General features: G+C 43.4%; 1 protein-coding gene across 2 annotated transcripts in view; it reads left to right on the top strand.

The window, feature by feature from the left end:
* Positions 1–1,181: 1,181 nt before the first annotated feature.
* The window catches only part of MOXD1 (monooxygenase DBH like 1), a 48,984-nt gene continuing 30,457 nt past the window's right edge, over positions 1,182–19,708 (top strand). Inside the window, exons 1-4 of one of the 2 annotated variants that reach the window (XM_072332624.1) lie at positions 1,182–1,399; positions 13,334–13,480; positions 15,127–15,294; positions 15,414–15,497. In XM_072332624.1, the coding sequence (XP_072188725.1) occupies positions 13,403–13,480; positions 15,127–15,294; positions 15,414–15,497 (330 nt within the window). In that variant the 5' untranslated portion in view covers positions 1,182–1,399; positions 13,334–13,402. Of the gene's footprint in view, positions 1,400–1,512; positions 1,817–13,333; positions 13,481–15,126; positions 15,295–15,413; positions 15,498–19,708 lie in introns of those variants that run through there. The other variant, XM_072332623.1, reaches the window with a different exon arrangement.

The raw sequence follows: 19,708 nt of genomic DNA, 5'->3' as shown, positions 1-19,708 counted from the left end.
GAAAAATGTCTTCCAGAGGTTGGGTTGTCATTCCTGCCCTTTTACTATTCCAAGTTCAGCGGTGTGGGGGGTGAGCAGGGCCCCTGGGTCCAGTTCTGCAGCTGGGGACAGGCTGCAGCCCCAGGGTTGGCACAGCATTGTCTTTGCTCCAGCCTTCAGCCTTCAAAATGTCAATTTTCCAGATAATAAATAAGCCCAGGGTTGGCTCGAGTGCTGTGGAACAGGGAAGCCTCCATGATCACAGGGTGCTTAGGGCACACTGTACTGCCTGGGGGCTGCTCCTCAGGGACAGCTCACCAGGAACACCCCGGCTGCCCACAGTGCTGCCACTTCTGCCAGCTTCCTGTCGCAGGGCAGACCTCTGCTCTGCCCTCTGAGACACCGCAGCCTGTCCAGTTTACCAGAGTATACACTGCCTTGGCTTTTGGCTGAGCTCTCTGGAATGATCTCAGCTTCCCAAAGTCTGGGTTACTCGGAGCCTGCTCTCTGCTTTTCTGACCCTCATTCCTGGAGACACTCAAGGTCAGGTTGGATGAGGCCCTGGGCAGCCTGTGCTGGTGGGTGGCAGCCCTGCCCACAGCAGAGGATTGGGACTGAGTGGGCTTTGAGGTCCCTTCCAACTCAGTGTAGTTCATTCTCAGGGTTTCTGTTGTGTAAGAATGTAATACACAGCCTTAAAAGAAAAGTAAGGCACACTTTAAGAAAACTAAGCCCCTTTATAAGGAACATCCTTCATTCCTCCCATGAGTCTCCTCCTGGAGATCTACAGCATATTCTGCTTAACTCTGACAGATGACACGGCAGATGTACCGTGCAGTTACAGTTTCTGTTTCAGTGAACGCCATCCAGCTGTGGGCTTTAGCGCTGCGCTGCCCGACACCTCCGTGTGCTCTGTGCTGTCAGTCACCTTTGAAATGCTGTCACACAGATCTGCCCCCTTTAAAAATCGGGTCCGTGTTTCCAGTATCTAATCACCTCTTGATATTTTTCCCTCTGTATTTCTTGCAGTGTTTCGGATGAACGTAATTTCTTGGTGCTTACCGTTTTCTCATCCTCTTCTCTTTGAGAAGTTTTGCAGTTTGATGCATCCATCTCTTGGTGATGTTTGTCGGGCACTCGCACAGAGAAGCCTACGAAGGGCTCGCTGTTACCTCCCTTACGTACTACTTTGAATGGCTTTCGTACAATCAGCTTTTCACCGCGCTGAGTACCGCGCTCTCTCCATTGGAGTTAGATACGCTCTGAAGTCCAGCAGCTTGACTTCACTTTAACGCCAGCTCCGTACGAACGGAACGCGGCGAGGACCGACGCGACCTGCCGGCCGTGACCCGCAGGCGGCTACGCCGTACCGCTTTCCCCGTACGGAGCGAACCCACCCTCCGTCGGAGCGCGGCCGCAGGTGCTGCCGGCGGGGCGGGAGCGGACAAAGCGGCGTTGGCGGGGCCGGCCCGCGGCGGGGCGGGGTGACCGTCCCATCCCTCCTCCGCGCTGCCGGGCGCGCACACGCTCCCACGCGAGCCCAGTGCCACGCGCGGCGCTGCGCGGCGGGAGGATGCGGCCGCTGCGCCCCTGGGCGCTGCTGTTGGGTGCGCTGCTGGGCGCCGCCGCGGCCGCGGCGCGGAGCTACCCGCACGTCGCGGTGTTGGACGGCGCGGCCGCTTACCGCCTGCTGTGGGGCCGCCGCGGCAGCGCGCTCGCCTTCCGCCTGGAGGTGCGCACCCGCGGCTACGTGGGTTTCGGGCTCTCGGCCGGCGGCGGCATGGCCTCGGCCGACATCGTGGTGGGGGGCGTGGAGGGCGGGCAACCCTACCTGCAGGTAAGGACCCGCATCCCGCGCCCTTTGTCTGGCGGCCGTCCCCGCTCCTCTTCCTCCCCGCGCGGTCTCCCCTTCCCCCACCTCGCCTCTTCTACCTCCGCACCGCTCCTTGCTCCCGGCCCTTCGGTTTTTCCCGTTGTTGAGCTCCTCTCCCCTCCTTTCGGTCCGCGCTCCGCCAACCTTCCCTCCAAACTTCTGCGCGGGTGTTGTCGGGGTTGTCGGATTTCCTTCATCCCAAAGCTCCTTAGCCTTCCCCTGTCTCTTTGGGCGCTCTCTCCCCGCGTACTGCGAGCCTGCACGCGGACGAGACGGGAGCGGTTGCCCTGAGCTGAGCCCGTCGGTGCTGCCGAACGCCAGCCCGGCTCCGTCCCTGTGACCCGCTGACACGGGCGCGCGGCCCCGCTGCCCACCCGGGATGCTAAACGAGCACTCTGCCGAGTGCCTTCCCTCCTCACCTGGCGGTGTTCCGCCCTCGTTACTGAAAAGGGCTCACGGGTAACCTCTGGAACTCACCGCTTACCCTCCGGTAAAAGCAAGTTCGCGGAAGCCCAACCCTTCGGGCGTAATTCTCTGGGTATTCTTCAGCGCTTGTCTGTGTATTGCCGTGGCTGGGACAAGCGTGCGGGACGGCGGTTCACCGGCTCCTGGAGGTGTCAGTGTGGGGGATGGGAGCCTTTGGTTCTCTCTCAGCGCCCCGAACCCCATTCTGGGTACTGCGTGGGGCCCGGCAGCGGGGTGGGATGCGGGGGAGTCGGGCTCGGCGTGGCTTCTTGTCACCCCTAATGACAGCTCTCTGCGATCGGATCTCACTCTGCTCCTATTGTTAAGGGGACAGGCTGGGAGCCGTGTTAGAGCACTGAAACTGCTGCTTCTATATCAAGAGGGGTTTTTGTTTCATTGTTTTCCCCAAATCCTGGATTTTTGCTAACTTTTTCCAATGAGGAAACGAAATGCTCCATAACCCCTCTGCTGTTTGTCAAGGTTTTATGAAATCAAACCTTTTCTAGTAAAAGGGTGCCTTTTTAGCATAAATATATATGTATATATTCCTCGTTAGTTTGCTATATCAAGTTTAGGCAAATATTTGTCTTATTGAAGTTCAAAGTTTTTCAAAGTGATTTTTTTCTCATATTTCAAAGCGAAGATGGATTTATTTTGTTATTATTATTATTTTTAAAAACCTCAGTCTAAATAAAACACCAATAATAAAACCCCCATTCTGGCTGGTGAGCAGCGCAGCTCTCAGAGGTGCAGGGTGTGCGCTCACCAGAGCCCTGCATCGCAGCACATGCACCTATTTAAAGAAACCCAGACTTTCTGTCTGGCTGATTCATGGACGTGTTCATGTAAGGCAAGCCTTGTGGAAAGGCATCCAGAGCTGATGTAAAGGCACCCAGTGGTGGAGAATCCATCACTTTTCTTGGTAGCGCACAACCATGGTGAGACTTTGCTGTTCATTATTTCCAGTAATCCTTTGGCTGGGCCCAAATTCCAGCTATGTAATTTCTCTATTAGATTTTAAAACCTACTCCCCAAATCCTGCCCCCATAAAGTTATTTATATGCTGTAATCAGGTCACTCCTCAATTTTCTTTTGCATAAAATAAATAGATGCAGCTCTGTAAATATTCCACTACGTGACTCGGCTTATGAGCAGGAGGGAGACTGACTTTTGACACTTTCCAACAGTGCTAGGAGAAGTGGGTTTGCTTTACATTAAAAGAGGGGAGATTTAGGTTCGGTGTTAAGAGGCGATGCTTTACTCATGGTGGTGAGGCAGTGGCACAGCTGCCCAGAGAATTTGAGGGTGCCCCATTCCTGGAGGTGCTCAAGGCCAGGTTAAATGGGGTCCTGGGCAGCCTGAGCTGGTGGGGGACAGCCCTGCCCATGGCAGGCAGCTGGGGCTGGGTGGGCATTGAGGTCCCTTGTTACCCAAGCCACTCTCTGCTTCTCTAATTCTATGGTATTTTTCCCGACACTCAAAGCACCTTTGTGGGAGTTTTCAGCACCCTTCTCTGGTTTTCAGCATCTTTAAAAGTGGCTCTGTACACTCTTCTGCCAAAGATTTAATTTACCGTCAGCTCACGACAAATAGAACCGAGAGAGAAAAGGAAGAACTGCAGCAATTGCCTCCTGTCACGGAACAGCTGATATTTGTTCTGAAACACTGACTTAACACATAAACATCTGCTAGGCAAAGTGCTATGAGTTATTATGTTACACTCTTGAGTAGATAAGGTGCAGAAGAAATCACTTCTATCCCTGAGGCTTGCTGGTAACCTGTGGCTTTCACCATCCTCAGTTCTTCAGTGCTAAGCAGTAAGGTTTATTTGCAAAGTGGGACAAGGTCTTTTAAGAAAGGTGAACTGCTAAAACATTTCTGTGCTTGCCTTGGAAGAAGGAAGGATGAGATATGAAGAGGATGGAGCAACACCCTGAAGAAACAAAATCCGTCCAAAGGGTTTTCCGGACAGACAGCACAGACTGATACAAAATGAGTACCTTGTTCTAAAGCCTCAGTTTAGTAACGTCTAACTCTTCCCTTTACTGCTCATAGAGTTAATATTTTAAAAACACTTCATTTATTAGTTGCATATCATCGTTGTTTAAATGATTTACTATGTGAAGGAATTTCTCATAGATACTGGTCTTGGGAGTACATAGGTTCATGCCTAGCTGCACTCTATGAAATATGTGCACTGTAAATGAAAGAACTTACTTTTTGGTTTCAGAAATACATTTTTAATCCATGATCATCAGTTGGGAAACGTGCATCATGCTCTAAGCTCTTAGAAGGGTTATTTTTTGATTTCTTTGAACATTCTGAGTTGCTTGTTAATGGCCCGATTTTCAGAAGCCCTTCTGAAACACCTTTACAGCCTTTCAAGTGGGCATTAACGTGCTGCTCTCTGAGGAAAACTGAACCTCTTTCCCCCGACCCCCTTAAATTCTCTCTCCTCCTTTCAAAATAGGAAGTGTTCTTGGAGGGAAGAGTGCTCTCCTGGGAGCAAACAAGTGAGTGCAGTCAGACTGCAGCCCTTAGCAGAGTGATGGCAGGTGCTGCCCACTTTGTGCAGCGGTGTGCTGAGGTAGAAGGAGAATTCCAGAGAGCTTTTGGAGAGGAGAGAGGATATTTCCTTGGGTGTTTGTTCTTCATCCTCTCACAGCAAGTCGGTGCCATTCCCACCATCAGCAGGCAGTGTCTTTCTTTCAGCAAACTGAATGACCGAAAGCTCTGGAGATCTGAGATGGGATTTCTTGTTGTTTCAGATGTTGGGTGAACTTAGGTTTAAGGCTTACCTGTTTTGTTTTGCTTTTCCATTTTGGAGCTGTGTTTAAGGAAAAGGAGGTCTGGGATAACGAGTAAAGAGTGGAAAGATTTGAAGCACTTAACATCACCTTTCTCTAAATATATCAAGGTAGGAAGTGGTACAAGCACCAGAATGGCTTTTTGAAGAACTTCTGAATAATACATAAATTATTCCTTGAATATCTCAGCATTTCTGAAGTTTGGCATTTGGGACAGGAACACAGACTTACTTTGGGAAAGTGTAGAGGATACAGCATGCATGTGTGCGTACATCTGTAGCAGTGATGTGTTTTGAGGGAGCTGCCTATACTGAGTCTAGGGAGGAAAAGAGGGAGGTGGAGGAGCGAATGACCCAAGCACTTTGCTAAGAGCCTTGTGCTGTGCCACTGAGGGTTATGCAGGCGTGGGGCAAATGTAATGAGAAGTAGAAGGTACCAATGGGCTCTGGTGTCAGACAGCCATGATCTGCCTTTACCTCTGCTGGGTGTGGGTTGGTGTGGCTGCGCAGTTTATACTCTGCAAAGTGTTCCTGCAGCATGGCTGTGGCCACTTGCAGCGTGTGCTGCTCTTCATGAATCTTCATTTCAGGACAGCTTCAGCTATTGCATTGAGCGTTCCTTCCTTCTTCTTTTTCTATTTTATTTTAGTTTTTTAAATGTCCTTTGTGCTTATGAATTGACACAGCGTGCATTTTCATTGCCGTGCCTTTTCCTTGGTCTCCACCCCTGTCTGGAATTGTGCATCCCCACCCACAGCACGTAGCTGCCTAGAGCCCCATTTTGGGGCAAGTAATCCTCCTTGATGAATGGCTATTTTGTGCAAGTTACACAAGAGAGTGGCATTGTTGGAGTCTTCTGTTGAACTTGCACAAAAATAGTCCCTCCTCAGGGTGAATAGGGACTGTGTGTCACTAAAAAGTACTTTATTATTCATTACGGCCCCACTTGTTAACCATCACCCGAACTAAAGAATATCTGTTATCAAATGTATCCCATGGAGTTAGCTTAATTGCTCGTAGGGAAGTACTTGGAAGAGGTTTTAAGGGACAAAAAACAGTACGCGTTCTCTGTACTTGACGATATGCCGCTTTTAAGTGCACTCGTGCCAACGGCAGCAAAAGAAGTGTTTAGAAAACAACTTGAAAGGCACCAGAAGAGAGATGCAAAGCGAGTGCCACGCTGACATATCTCAGTCGGCGCTTTGTTGGAGGTATTTCATGCCTTCGGGCATTGTGGCGAGATCTCCCGATGACTAATGAGTCCTCTTGGCCTCTGTGCGGGGCACAAACGGACGCAGCATCGGCGTCCCCTCGGGCCAGGCGCTTTGTGCTGCCCTTCAGAGGGACGGTGGGGAGGACGGGCAGCGACAATCGGGGAACAAAAGATGGGGATCACTCTGGAGTTCCCATCTTTGGCAGGGGTCGGGGGTCCGCTTTTCAAGTTTTTTGTTTGTTTGTTTTGTTTTTATGGGTGTTTGTGGTATTTTCGCTTTCAGTTTGGATTTTGGCAACGCCAGGAAAATTACGTTTTCCACTAAAGTGTCAGAGCTTCACAGCCTGAGCTGGATGGAAACGAATCCACCGTGAGTGATGCAAGGGTTTAAAGTATCAGGGGAGTGGTTTTGTTCCCCTTATAAGCAGGAGCGGGACTAGGAGATATGTTCTGTGGCACAGATAGCAACTTTGGGAACAAGTATCCTTAATAGCTGTGCTCCAAAATCCCTCCAGTGTTTAGAAAACTTCTAATAATTGAAGCAATTAAAGTAATTAAACCAAGAAAATTTGTGCTGCTTGAATGAGCTCCTGCATAAGGAATGTTCCTTGTGATAAAGTGCAGTTGTGGGACTGGATTGCACAGTTATCTCCCAGTTACAGACTCTCTCCCCCTTAAAACACATAGCTACATGTTTAGTCTAGTGTGTTTGTGTAAGGATAGTCTTTAATCTAGCTCTGTGGCTTCTGATACAACTGGAATAAAACTTCTAAAATCAACATTTATTGCAATAATATCCCAGGATCCTTGGGACTCCTCTGCAAAGTCAAGTTCTCCATACTGATAAGCAATGCCAACTTTGCAACTGCTAATGCTGCTTACACCTGTGTGTGTCAAGCTGGAGAACTTACCATGCATCAGTGTTTTTCATTTCTGTGCATAGAAAATTGTGTTTTTATATCCCCCAGGAGAGCCACGGGAACCAGGGAGTGTCACCACAGAGTTTAGGCTGCTGGGAACAGCTCTGGGCAGACACAAGAACCAGATACAAGAAATACACCCAAGCACGTTCAAATGACTTACAGCCTTATTTTTCAAAGACAATGTAGGTACATGTACACACAGACCTGCAGTATCTGCAAATACAGAAGTGGATAATGTGAATCTTTGTGTATCTATGTGTGCATTTCAGAACAGGTGCACACCAATTATTTATTATAGATAAGAATGTTCAGCCCTTGTTATAGCAGCAAAGTAGCACTAGAAACGTTGCCACACTGACTCCAGTGTAACTCAGCCAGTCGATACAGCTTCCATGTGACAGGGAGCTGGGCTTCTCAGCAGAGTGAATCATCTCATAGTCATCTGGTGTGTAGGTTAAAAAAAACACAAACAGCAACAAAAAGTACCCAATCAATCAGTAACTTAACTAGAAGCAGTTGGCTCTTAGGGCTGTGGCTGAACTTGCTGATCCCACTTACTTTAGGAACTTCTTGCAGCTGATTGATTGCTGCCACCATACCTTTTGCTGTGGATATTTTTGCCATTTGCAGGCCAATCCCAAAATCAGATCAGTCAACTGGAATGCTCTCAAGGTGTTCTTATTTTCTTATTTAAAGCAGTGATGCTTTCAGACTCCCACTTTGTGTTAGTTTTCTATAGGTGGGCTCTGCTTTTCCCTCACATGGGGGTATAGCAGGATCTTTGCCTTAAAATCAAGCTGAAATTTATTTGAGGTTGAAAAAAGGTTGGTTTTCTTATTTGTAAACTCATGCTCTGCTTGCTTCTTGCCAAACGCAATGTAAAAACAGCTTTTTAAAATATATTTTTGGTGGTTATATCCAGTGTGTGCTGGAACCACAAGCAGCAGGATTCCATCTGAATTAAATGCAACAATAAAAAAGAGAAATGCTAACCACAGCTATTCTTCTGGAAACCCAGAAAGGCATAGCTTGGTGCTGATTTCATTATGAAGTTTTGGTCAATTCTTTTGCATCCTGTAATGATTTTTCCATCCTATTTAGACTAAGATAGATCTTCTCCTGCACCAACTCTTTTCTTGGATGCAGCTTCCCAATTCCATTGCCACACTCTTCAATCCTGCTCTTAGACACAGGTTTGGGTGCTCTGGGGATGTTCATAACTCTGAGAATTGGCTGTAGACCATAGGTTGGGACTGACTGAGACTTAGCTCATTTTCCCCCCATTTCCCCTTCCTGCCTTTTCCCTTGGCTTGTTTCTAGCTGTTCCCACGGCCAGGATGGTCGGGAGCTCCTGCCTGAAAAGCAGCTTGCAGGGATCCCAAAGACAGAGCTGTGTCAGAGCCCAGCTGCAGGTGATGGGGCCACAGCCTGGGAGCTGTTGGTGGCTCCTTTATGTTGAAAGGTGCTGTATATAATTTAGCATGGGAAAGGGATACCATAAACAAAATGAGCTTGTACATTGTAAAAATGTGGGGAGGGAGCCTTATAAACACCTGTTCAAGTAAGCTATGACAGCTGGTAGTGCTTTTCTCATGAGGCTTCCTTCAGCAGCTGTGCTTACATTCTCTGAGGATAAAAAAGCCCAGTTGCACCGATTCTTTTACATCCTTGAGAAATTATCCTGTCTTCTTTTGCTGAGCGGCAAACAGAAGCCATCTATACCACAAACCATTTTCCTAAGAAAGTGAGAGGTTCACAGGATCTGAAAACTGTTCAAAGAGACCAGACGCACTTTTGGAAAAGAGCAAACAATGTGCAATATCAGGAAGATTTCTCTTTTCAATCTGTTGTTTCAGCTCCTAGGTAGCATTAGGGATGACTGTACAACATAACACAGAGTTCTAAATGCCAGCATATGCAGTAGAATCAATGGGAGCGCAGCAACTGTAAATGCTTCTAATGTTGATGTAAGTAAATTTTGAAGCAACACTTTCTTATTATGTAGCATGACAAATAATGCTGTCAAATCTTTGTTTTAAATGATAACCAAAATAAGATGCTTGTATCAGAGAAATAGTCCTATCCCCCTTTCCTTCTGTAACTACTGATGCTTCTGTCTAGTTCCTGTAAAACTTAGCAACTCTATCTTCTTTTAACCATGTATTTTGTGTGTATATAAGAAGCTGAAGAATCTGAATTCAAGGGCAAAATCAGTAGATAAATCATGTTTTCAGGTTCTTGCTAAGTATTTAAGAAATTCAGTATTAAGGAGTTGATAGTTGCTGCAGATCTGTGCTGGAACTACATGAAATTCAGAATGTCTTGCACCAGTATAATCCTGCCAACAAAAGAACCAGGTTTTCTGACTGTATGGGGTGTTAAAACTAAATCTGCATGAAAGAAGTGTCCGTGTCAGAGTCTTTTTTTATTTGGTAGGAATAGTAAGCTGTTCTAAAATAAGGCAAATTTCAGACCATCTGCAACAGTTATTGAAGTACTGTCATTCTGCTGATGGAAATGTCACCCTCCTTTCTCAACAGGATTACATGTGTGAAGCTTGTAAGTTTAGGTGAGGTCTGTATTATGGCAGGCTCTCAGTGGGGGCATTTGGAGCCATGTGTAGATGTCAGCCATGCTGCTGAAGCCCAGACATCCCTGACTTCTGGTGGGTCCATCCTCTATGCTGTTCCTTGGCTTTGTAAATGACATTCAAAGGCCTGCAGAGGTACCCAGCTTTCTTCTGACAAAGCTTTGAGCAGAGCGTAGGCTGCCCAAATATGATGTTTTGATTGGATTTGTATCACAGAAAAGGAATTTCCCTTATCACTTTTTCTTTTCCTTCAAAAAGAAACATCTCTAGAAACATCTTTAAATATCTGTAATATCTGTGATGCTACTGATCCAAATCACAGGGAGCTTAACTGTGTTAGGAGAAAGTTACCTAGAGTATATGCATCTTCCATGCTAATGCCTGAAAATATTTATTTAAAACTAATGATCTTTACATAGTTTTATCTTAGTGACTGTGAGGAAAGATGAGTGAAACTTACAGCCACTTCTTGTTACTTTTCCTTTTTTGATACTATTCAGTTATTTTTGCACAAACATCTATGTGCGTCTCAAGGGCTTTTCAGCTCAGATGGATAAATTGACCAAAACTTGCATAGTTTGACTTAAAATCTGTTCTGTGAACATAAGGAGATCAGAATATTTCTTTGGCGACATGTCCTTCATTTGTTCTCAATTTGGCAAAGACACTTTTCACATCAGAGGTTGAGCAATCCCAAGCTTTTCAGAAATGTTCTTGCTATATTATTTGGTTTTATATATGTGTGTGTATATATATATATATGTATGTATGTATGTATATATATTTGTGATGAACATCTGGATAATTTTCAACAGAAGGAGTAAAAAATAGTGCTAGAGGCAGTTGGTAACTTGTAAACAGCTTCTGGGAAATGTATTCAGGCTTGATTCCTCTAGTGCAGTCCGATTACACTCAGTGGAGTTGTAGGATTTGGGGGACAAAGGGACACATCTAACTTCCCAGGAACTACATGAATTTGCTTCCCAGGTATTCTCAGCACCCTGATATTTGAGAGATGTTTTCATGGGGCCATGTATCAAGCAGAGGAAGCAAACAAAGCCAGTGACTTCATTACTCCGCAGAAATTTTCACATGGGAAAGATTAACAGTAGTTGATCAGATTAAGATCTGCCTGCAGGATGCTCTTGGGTGAGTTGTGGAGTGAGGTGCTGCTGGGGACTGGTGGTGGGCAGGCAGTGAGCCCCTAGCATTGCAGGACGAGACTTCCCCAGGGCACAGGACGAGCCCACAGCAAGTGGGGCTGTGGCACAGCTGTTACCCAGGTAGACAAAGAGTTCCACTAACAGTTATTGTATCAAGTCATAGCTGAGAATGTACCCTTCTTTACATTGCTTCTTTCAATTGGTCTTGCCCACACCCTGCAGGCTCCTGGGAGTTAAGGCTGCTCTACACATGGTTTTTATACTTGCAGATCACCAGGAGTATATTAGAGTGCACTCACCTGATTTGGCTTCTCATTTCCAAACTGTTCTTCCCAGCTGTTTCAAGAAAAGACTCCCAGCCTACTCCCAGAAGGGAAAGCTTCTCTCCCATTTCTATTCTGCGGTACTTCAGTATTTGGTTGCTCATTCTAGTACAAGGCTGCTTTCCTCCAGTTTAATGTAACATCTCAGAAATATACCACACCTTGGTCAAAGTTGGTGGTCACAAGGTTACGCTTCTAGTTCAGACAAGCATTTACTATATTTAAGATGAAAATAGATGTTTTATTTACATAAAGGTGTTTTTAGAGCAGGGATGGTATATAGTCTCTGTCCAAGATCTAATGTAGAAGTGAAGTGGAGCACTTTGTTCCCACAAAATATCCACCTGAGTACCATCCCAGGACAGGTCTAGTATTTCCATCTGGAAAAGCAAATCTGAAGTAGCTCATAACTACTCTTTCTTTCGGTACATAGCTTCACCTCCCATTCCTCTCTTTTGCTGTTTTTGGTGGTAGTTTTCCCAGGTAAGCATTCCTTCACATAAGTATTCATTCACTTCTAGTTGCAAGAAGTGCTGACAGGAAAAGCATGACACTTTTCAGTAACTTTAAAATTTAGATTTGTTTTAGAAGTGAAAATCAGAACTGTTTCAGTAGTTTTGGCAAGGCACAGCTAAACCTGAATGTTTTCATGCTGATATAAATGCTTTGCATTTACCCTTTTCTTCCTTGAAATTGTGTCACAACTGAAATAATTTTGTGATTTTCATCATCTCAAATAACATATCTTAATGAAGTGTTTGAGCATGCAGTTATTCTCATACCTGTAACAGATGTGCTTGTGGTCTCTTGTACGCAGAAAGATTTCTTGACTGCAATTAAGTCCAAAGTTATAGCTGCCAATTGATCCTTTTGTGAATTAAAATGATGTCAGCCACTTTTACCAGTGTCACAATATTTGAACATAATACTTCATGATTTTTCAGCTTTGTGGCCTCCACTTGAGCAAATGGATATGAAAGCTTGAAACCTCTCTAAAATTAAATGGAGGTTCAAATAGCTTTAGAGGTAAATGCCTTCAAGAAACAGCAGGTCTTGGTGTATTTTGCTAAAGATGCAACACAGTTCATGGTGCCCCCCAGTAACTACCTGCTATCAGGGAAAAAGGTGGTATGTTCTGGAAAAGAAAGGTATTAAACTGAGGTTAGAGGCTCTTCACTAGACTTGGCTAAGCAGAGCAGCACGCTCAAACCTCCCCTTACCCCAAGCAGTGCAGAAACAGGCAAAAACTCTGCCTTGGTGTGGAGATGGAACAGGCCAAAGGAGAGGGAAGAGGATGAGAATGGGACATGGCATAGCTCTGTGGTGTGGCAGGAATTTGGGGTGAGGAGGTTAATGACCTGGCACTGCTGCACCACTCCTCCATTGCTCTGTTTTTCTGCTGAGCCGGGGATCGTCTCTTTCCTCCAAGAGCAACCACCTAACCCCAAACCACCAGTAAGTCCAACCCCAAAACCCTCCAGGCACATTCTGTGTGCACCAAGCACTGTTCCTCCTGGTTCAGCTGTAGGACACCTGGTTCTGATTGATTTTACTCTGGGAGATTTGCTGTTTGTGGGGACAGAAAAACAAACAAAAGGTTGGGAGAAGAGAGAAGGTCAATTTTATTGATTGGAGTATGTGATTATGTTGGCCGACTACATCAGGGGTGGATGAAGGTATTAAGTGAATTTATTTCTCCTGGTAATTTCCCCAAAGTTCACAGTGTCTCAGTTACGATAAGTTAGGACTGAGTACAACCTTTATTTCTTTAGTTATGTACAGGCAGTGTGTGGTTAAAGTTGTTCAAACCTTTTCTTAAGCTGCTTGTCAAGGAGACTTCCTTAAGATTTTTAATCAAATACATGTTTAGTGTCACACAAACTATGATCCCTTGATGTTTTACATAAAGACAATATTTAAGAGCATTCAGTATTTGAGGAAAAAAGTTATTGCTTAAGTATTAGATTTTAATAATGGTGTACCTTTTATTTTCAACAGGACTACCATACAGACGAAAACAGAGTACTGAAAAAAGACCCACAACAGGATTACCGCCTGGAATATGCCATGGAAAACAGTACTCACACCATCCTGGCTTTTAGCAGAGAGCTGCACACTTGTGATCCAAATGATAAAAGCATAACGGTGAGACGCCTCTGCCTGTATGTAAAGAGATGAAATAATTAACACAGAACAAGTGTATACCTGGTTCTGATGCTGGCTACTAAAATCTCACTGGAGAAGTTCACTTAGGGAACTTGTTTATTCAGCTCTCAATGCACTTTCCAAAGCATCTATTCTATCAAATCAGCCACATAAATTACTTGTTCTAGTTTTACTGAGTTCTTATATTTTATTTCCAACTTTCTTTTTTCTTCCATGTCAGTGCATAATGTTCTCTAAAAAGTCACACGCTATGTGAACCCAAGAGTGGAACAGGTACCCCTGTGCCTTCAACTCCCATATCCCATGTTTGCAATCGTTCAGGAGATGTCAGCTTGTGAAATACTTTTTAGGTCTTAGACTGATTTGTATTTGATGTTAAAGCTGGACTTTTTTTTAGAAGAGTTTTGAACATGTATAGTTAGAAGGTATTTTTTGTTTCATTTCCATATTAAAAATGAGGAGGTTGGATAATCTTGTGATACAGCTTTGTGATACAGCTCTTTCCTGGTAAATATTTTTCATAGGAAGTTCTTCTGTTGTCGTAGTGACTGCTGTGCTTTATAAACATAATTTTAAATTATATGAAGTTGTTCATTTTCATATTGGAAGTGAGAGGCTGTAGAGATTTGAAAGACTTCTCGTGCTTTGGCTTGTTTTTCATTTTGGAAGTATTGCAGTAGTAGTTTAACATGATTGTCATTATGTGTGTTTTCACAATATATGCAATAACAAAATCATGAGCTAAAAGATAAAGCAATTGCACAGCTGTATAAACTGCCAGATTTCCATCTGTCAATGGTTCTGTGGTTTTTGCATCTGCTCCAAATTGTCTCAGCGTAACTTAACATTCTGAGACCCTTCAGTGTTTATTATTTTGTCTCACTGGGTGATTATTGCAATCTGAGAATGGTTTACAGAGAATTGATCTACGTTGTAGCTGCAAACATTTTTGAGATGTAAATCTGTTCTATAGCTGAATGTCTCTCTTTCCTAGTGTATAGGGCCAGCAGTTCACAGAAGATGATCAGACCTTTACACAGGCAAGCCTGGAAGCTGTTTTGGCAGGACTGCTTCTGACTTCGAGTCAGAGTGCCACCTCTACAAAAAATACTGTGCGTTTAGTTGGTTGCCTCCTTATGAGTTCATTCTGCTGTTTTCAGATATGACTCAAATGTGCCACATTACTGGAGGAAGCTACAAGAGGAATTCAAGTTTCGTAGATCCACAGTGAACTAAGAATATAAGCGTGATTAATTTTTGTTAAGAATTTGTATCACAGAATCATAGAATATGCTGAGTTGGAAAAGACCCATAAGGGTCACCAAGTCCATCTCCAAGATGATGTGTCAGCCCATGAAAGCTTGCTAGCATACTTTCTCATCCCCAAAAGTACAGAGTCAAAACCTACATAGCTCTCAAATTCAAGAGTATGATTTATTAATCATGAATTTAGTTCATTCTTTTCTAAGTTCTTTGCAATTGTGTCAGTAGCTGTTTTCTTCTCATTATTGTTGTTCAAACACAGCGGCTTTTTCATCATATCTATCTTAGGAATTGCATGAACTATGCAAGAGCATATTGTTCCCATTCCTTATGTGTTTTTGTTTGTTTGTTTGTTTTTCCAGGAGAGCACAGTGCGGGTAATATGGGCCTACCACCACAAAGACTTGGGAGAAGCAGGTCAAAATTACCATGGTTCTACCCGTGGTACAAAGAGTTTACGTTTACTGAACCCTGAGAAAGCAGAAGTCTCACCTGCCTCTTTGTCATACTTTGACCTGACCAACAAAGACGTAAGTTACTCTGTGTTTTGGGATTGTGTGGGCTGAGGTGGCAGCCCAACATCTGAGCTCACACAGCAGGACAGTGTGAATTTTATAATATTGTTTTCTTGCCCTTTTCATTAAGACAGGTGCCTGTACCAGACAAGGATACAACATATTGGTGTCAAATGTTTAAGATCCCTGTACAGCACGAGAAGCACCATGTGACAAAGGTGAGTGATTCTGATTATATATTTATGTTTTTGTGTTCAGAGGAGTTCAGGTGAGAGTGATGACTTTTCAGATTCAATAATTCATTGCACTTTGGAAATTGGTTTCACCACTTGTGGACTAAAAACAAGACCTCCTGAATGTCTTAACAAACACAGGGAATATGTATGTGTGTGCTCCCAGGACCTGTTCATAAATGTGTCTGGCAAAAACATGTTTGTCTAAAAGCTTGTTCCATCAAGTTTTTGCTATACATAAGAATGTCACGAATATCTTTTAAAGGGGAGAAGGAGAGTAATTTTAGATTAAAAAAATAAAAAAAATTAAAAAAGCAGAATTTTGTTAAAATAAAGGGCCATGTTACATCATCTGAGCATGGTATTCATTATCTTTCAGTGTGTAAAAGTCAAATATTGCCAAAAAACCAAACAAACATGTTATAGTTTGAATAAATTAATTAATGTAAATGGTTGTCACATTCCTCCCTAGCAGCAATATACTAGAGACCTAATAAAGGAACAACTTCTTGTTGTTCAAGATTGCTTGAGATAGCACAGTGATATAAGTAATTAAAATAAATGTACAAGCCTTAAGGTGCTTTTTCTGTTCATTCAACATTAATGGAATGCTTTATAGGGCAGTAGCCTTAAGGTTGTGGCATATATAAATCAATAAAGGTCAAAAGAGTAGAAATGAGTATTATTTTAGTCTTGCATGGGGGAAAATGAAGAAGAAAAGATTAGACCATCTCAGAGGTGGATAGTGCAGCTTGTGCATTTGTGTAACTCATTGTGTGAACCTGGCTGCTGAATCATGGCCCTCATTGTTATGTTTCTTTGAACTCATCAATGTATTCAGTTTATTATTTATATTTTTTGTTATCATCAGTCATGTTTCTCTAATGAGTGGAGCTGAAATTTTAACTCATAATTCGGCTTATCTTTTCAACTTGTATTTTGTGACTGTTATATATATACATACATATAAATGCATACATTTATATATACATTATACATTTATATATATATAAACTTGTTTATACGTATATATATATATATGTATAAACGTAACTTCTGTGGATCTTAAACACACAGTTGTTGTGGAATTGTATTTATATATTCTTGCAATCTAAGTAAATGTTTCCTAAAGCCTACTGATAGACTAAGGATTGGGCTTGTGGGTACATACGTTATCTGTGCAACAAAGATTGAGTATCACAAAGGAAAAGGCAGATGAATTATTTGACCTGCTCAAACTGTGTTAGTTAAATAGCTATGTAAATGCTGATTCTTATTTTATTCTTGTGAATAAATCTTTTGAAGCTCGAATAGGTTTAACAGCCACAGTCGGGCTTCTCTGTTCTCTGCCATCTGTTTTGTCTTGCAAATGTCTTTGCTCATTTCATAATAATGTATTTTTTGAAATGTCAGTTTCCTCAGGATAGCACAAGATTTCAATGATGGCAAGTATTTTAGGAAAAAGACTTAGCAGCCAGGGTAGAGGCTAAGATTTCAAGTCAAGAGGGCAGTTGTCTCTAGTTAATGAGTGACAGATTCTGAATTAAAAAGTATTTTTAACCTCCCTTCTGCTGTTAGGCAGAACATCTTCAAAGCATTTAAAAATGTCTACAAGCTAATAGTGTACCAGCTGGTTGAAGTGATGATGCTTGGTCTTAGGATGTATCTACAGTGTTTTGGATTAGGAGCACACTTTTGAAGTGAATCTTCAAGTTGTTCTTTCTCACTTTGGCATGGTCACTGTCATTAAACAATTGTGGAGATCACGAAAATGAACAGTAAAGCATGCACCAGCAGGGCAGTGAAAGCACTCCAGGCATAACCCATGAGAAAATTCTGATTCTGGATAATGTGGATGTCAGGATCACGTTGTTTTCCTCTTCTGTTCTTCTCCTCTTTCATGTTTTTGGTGTTTATGTTCTTCGTGGGGGAGGGGAGGACAGGGGAGAGGAAAAAAGGAAAAATAAAAAGCAAACACTGAGCGGAGTGACTCTCTGAGCAGTGAGAAGCTGTTTTGCAGATTTCCCAAGGTGCTGCCTTTGCTCCTCGGGGAGCTTTGGCACAATCCTCTACCTGAGTTCTCACAGGAATGAGCTATGATTGCATCAAGGGACTTGTTGGAGTGGGTTTCGAAGGACTAGGCATTCCCCTTAGCAGAAGATAAATAAAGAACTAGCACAATATCTCAAAATCAATAGAAAATAAATGATGTAAGTTCTTATGTGTTTTCTTTCTCCTTACATAATATTCATGCTACTTTCCAAGAACCTCAGGTAATGTGAAACAGCATACTTTCATTGACTGTTCTTAATCAAGCACTACATGACATGTAAATTCTTCAGGAGATAAGATTGTAATCTTACATTCATCTCATAGGTGGAATGAGGACGTGGCTGAGTAAGTTCTCCTTCTGCTGCATTTTCCAATGGATAACAGCCTCTGTGTGATGATGGGGCACTCAGCCAGGTTTAGGATGTCTCTTTTAAATCTTCCTTTGTTTCGTAGCTCTGCAGCTTCTTCCGTAGGGGAGAGAATGTATTTTCCTATGTGTCTCTGCAGTGCCTTCTGCTATGAGATCTTTCCTGGTGCCTTCAGGATCTCCTGGAGAAACAACTCACAAAGCTGCTTCAGAGGACTTTATGTCTCCTAAGGAATAAAGCAAATTAAGATGATTTCTCAATAGCTGGGCATTATAGTGATAAGGGTTGTTCAGACTGCAACTGTTACGAGCTACCAAGCTGTTCTTATAGGGCTGATGGAGTACATTACTCCTCATCTTCAAGCAGCATACCTGGTGAAGAGGTGACTACTTGGAAAGTTCTGAAAGTTCACTCTTCTTGTATGTTTGTGTTAGCAGAACCAGTTACTGGGGTAATAGATCGATACTCTGAAAACAATGACATACAGAAGAGATGAAAGGGGCTGCTTGGGTGTAGTAGCTGACAGCCATCTTCCTTCACATTAGCTCCTTGCAGGATGTCACCAGAGCTGTCTCAGGGTGCAGACTCTGGCAGCCCTTCACGTAACAGTATGCATTGCTTCCTGCTGCAGAATTCCCCTGCAGCTACTTGTGCATTGGCCTGTTCTGCTGCTTTGAGCTCCAGGCTGTGGTATGCATGTCAGGCTTACTACCCTACAGGGATTTCATTTTCCTCACAAATGGAAGTTAGCTGTGAGCTTTCCCAGAAGCAGCTTTCTTAGGAAAAAAGCATTCTGTTTACTAGTCCACAGTTTTTGGAGATGGGCTTCAGGATAGCCCTTGCTGGGATCTTTGCTGTGCTCTGTAAACGTTGTTTTGCTTGGTTCTGAGTGTGCCTCTTAATCATATTGCTAAAGCTTTCTGGATTCAGTGACAGCACCTGGAGAAGGCTCCTGGCTCCAGGAGGACTTCTCAGAGTGAGGGAGGGATCCACGGGTGAGGCAGGCAGAAAGACAGACACACAGACAGGTATGCTCATGTGCTGGCCTCCCCATGAAAAAGTGTCTATTTCCCTGCATGGAGGGCAGGTCCTGCAGGTGTGGTGAGCCCTACAGACAGACAAACAATACTGTGCAGGGCTGGCAGCAGAGATCTAGGGAGGGAGAGACACTTAACCGTGCATGCACAGAAATGGTCCATTCTGAGTCTCCCTAGCATTTTCCTTCCAGTAAGTAGCAGCACACCCACTTCTGAAATGCTTTAATTTTTGTCCATCCTTTAATGTCTGTTTTTCTTGATTTTTGATGTACATACCTATGTATGCATCAGCACGTCTGTGATTGCTTTTTTTTCTACCTACTTGCTGAATTTGTGTTTTGCTTACCGTGAGCTGGCAACATGTAGATGTTTACCGATGTCATGAAAGTGGAAATCTGTTTTACATTCATAAGAAATACTTCTCAGTATTTTAGTAAATGCAGCTCTTGATATATTTTTGAAACCTGCTTTCAGTGCTCTTTCTGCTCATAATTCTAAAGATACAGCTGTTTTGTTGCTATCTTTCTATCTTTACTTTAGATGCCAATACTCTATGTCTTCTATTTGCTTCATTTAATCATATTACTTATTAATATTACTGCCTCTGCTAAGATTTGTTGCTTTTGCTTTTCATTATCTCAGGTGTCCCGTGTGCACTGCTGTTTTTCCCGATGCAATTTAAATAAGATTAAAATATGGCAGATCCTCTACTGTCCCTACATTTTCTGCATGTTCTCTA

This window comes from Excalfactoria chinensis, chromosome 3, assembly GCF_039878825.1.
Source record: "Excalfactoria chinensis isolate bCotChi1 chromosome 3, bCotChi1.hap2, whole genome shotgun sequence".
Lineage (NCBI taxonomy): Eukaryota > Metazoa > Chordata > Aves > Galliformes > Phasianidae > Excalfactoria > Excalfactoria chinensis.
This window is presented reverse-complemented; position numbering and strand designations above follow the sequence as displayed.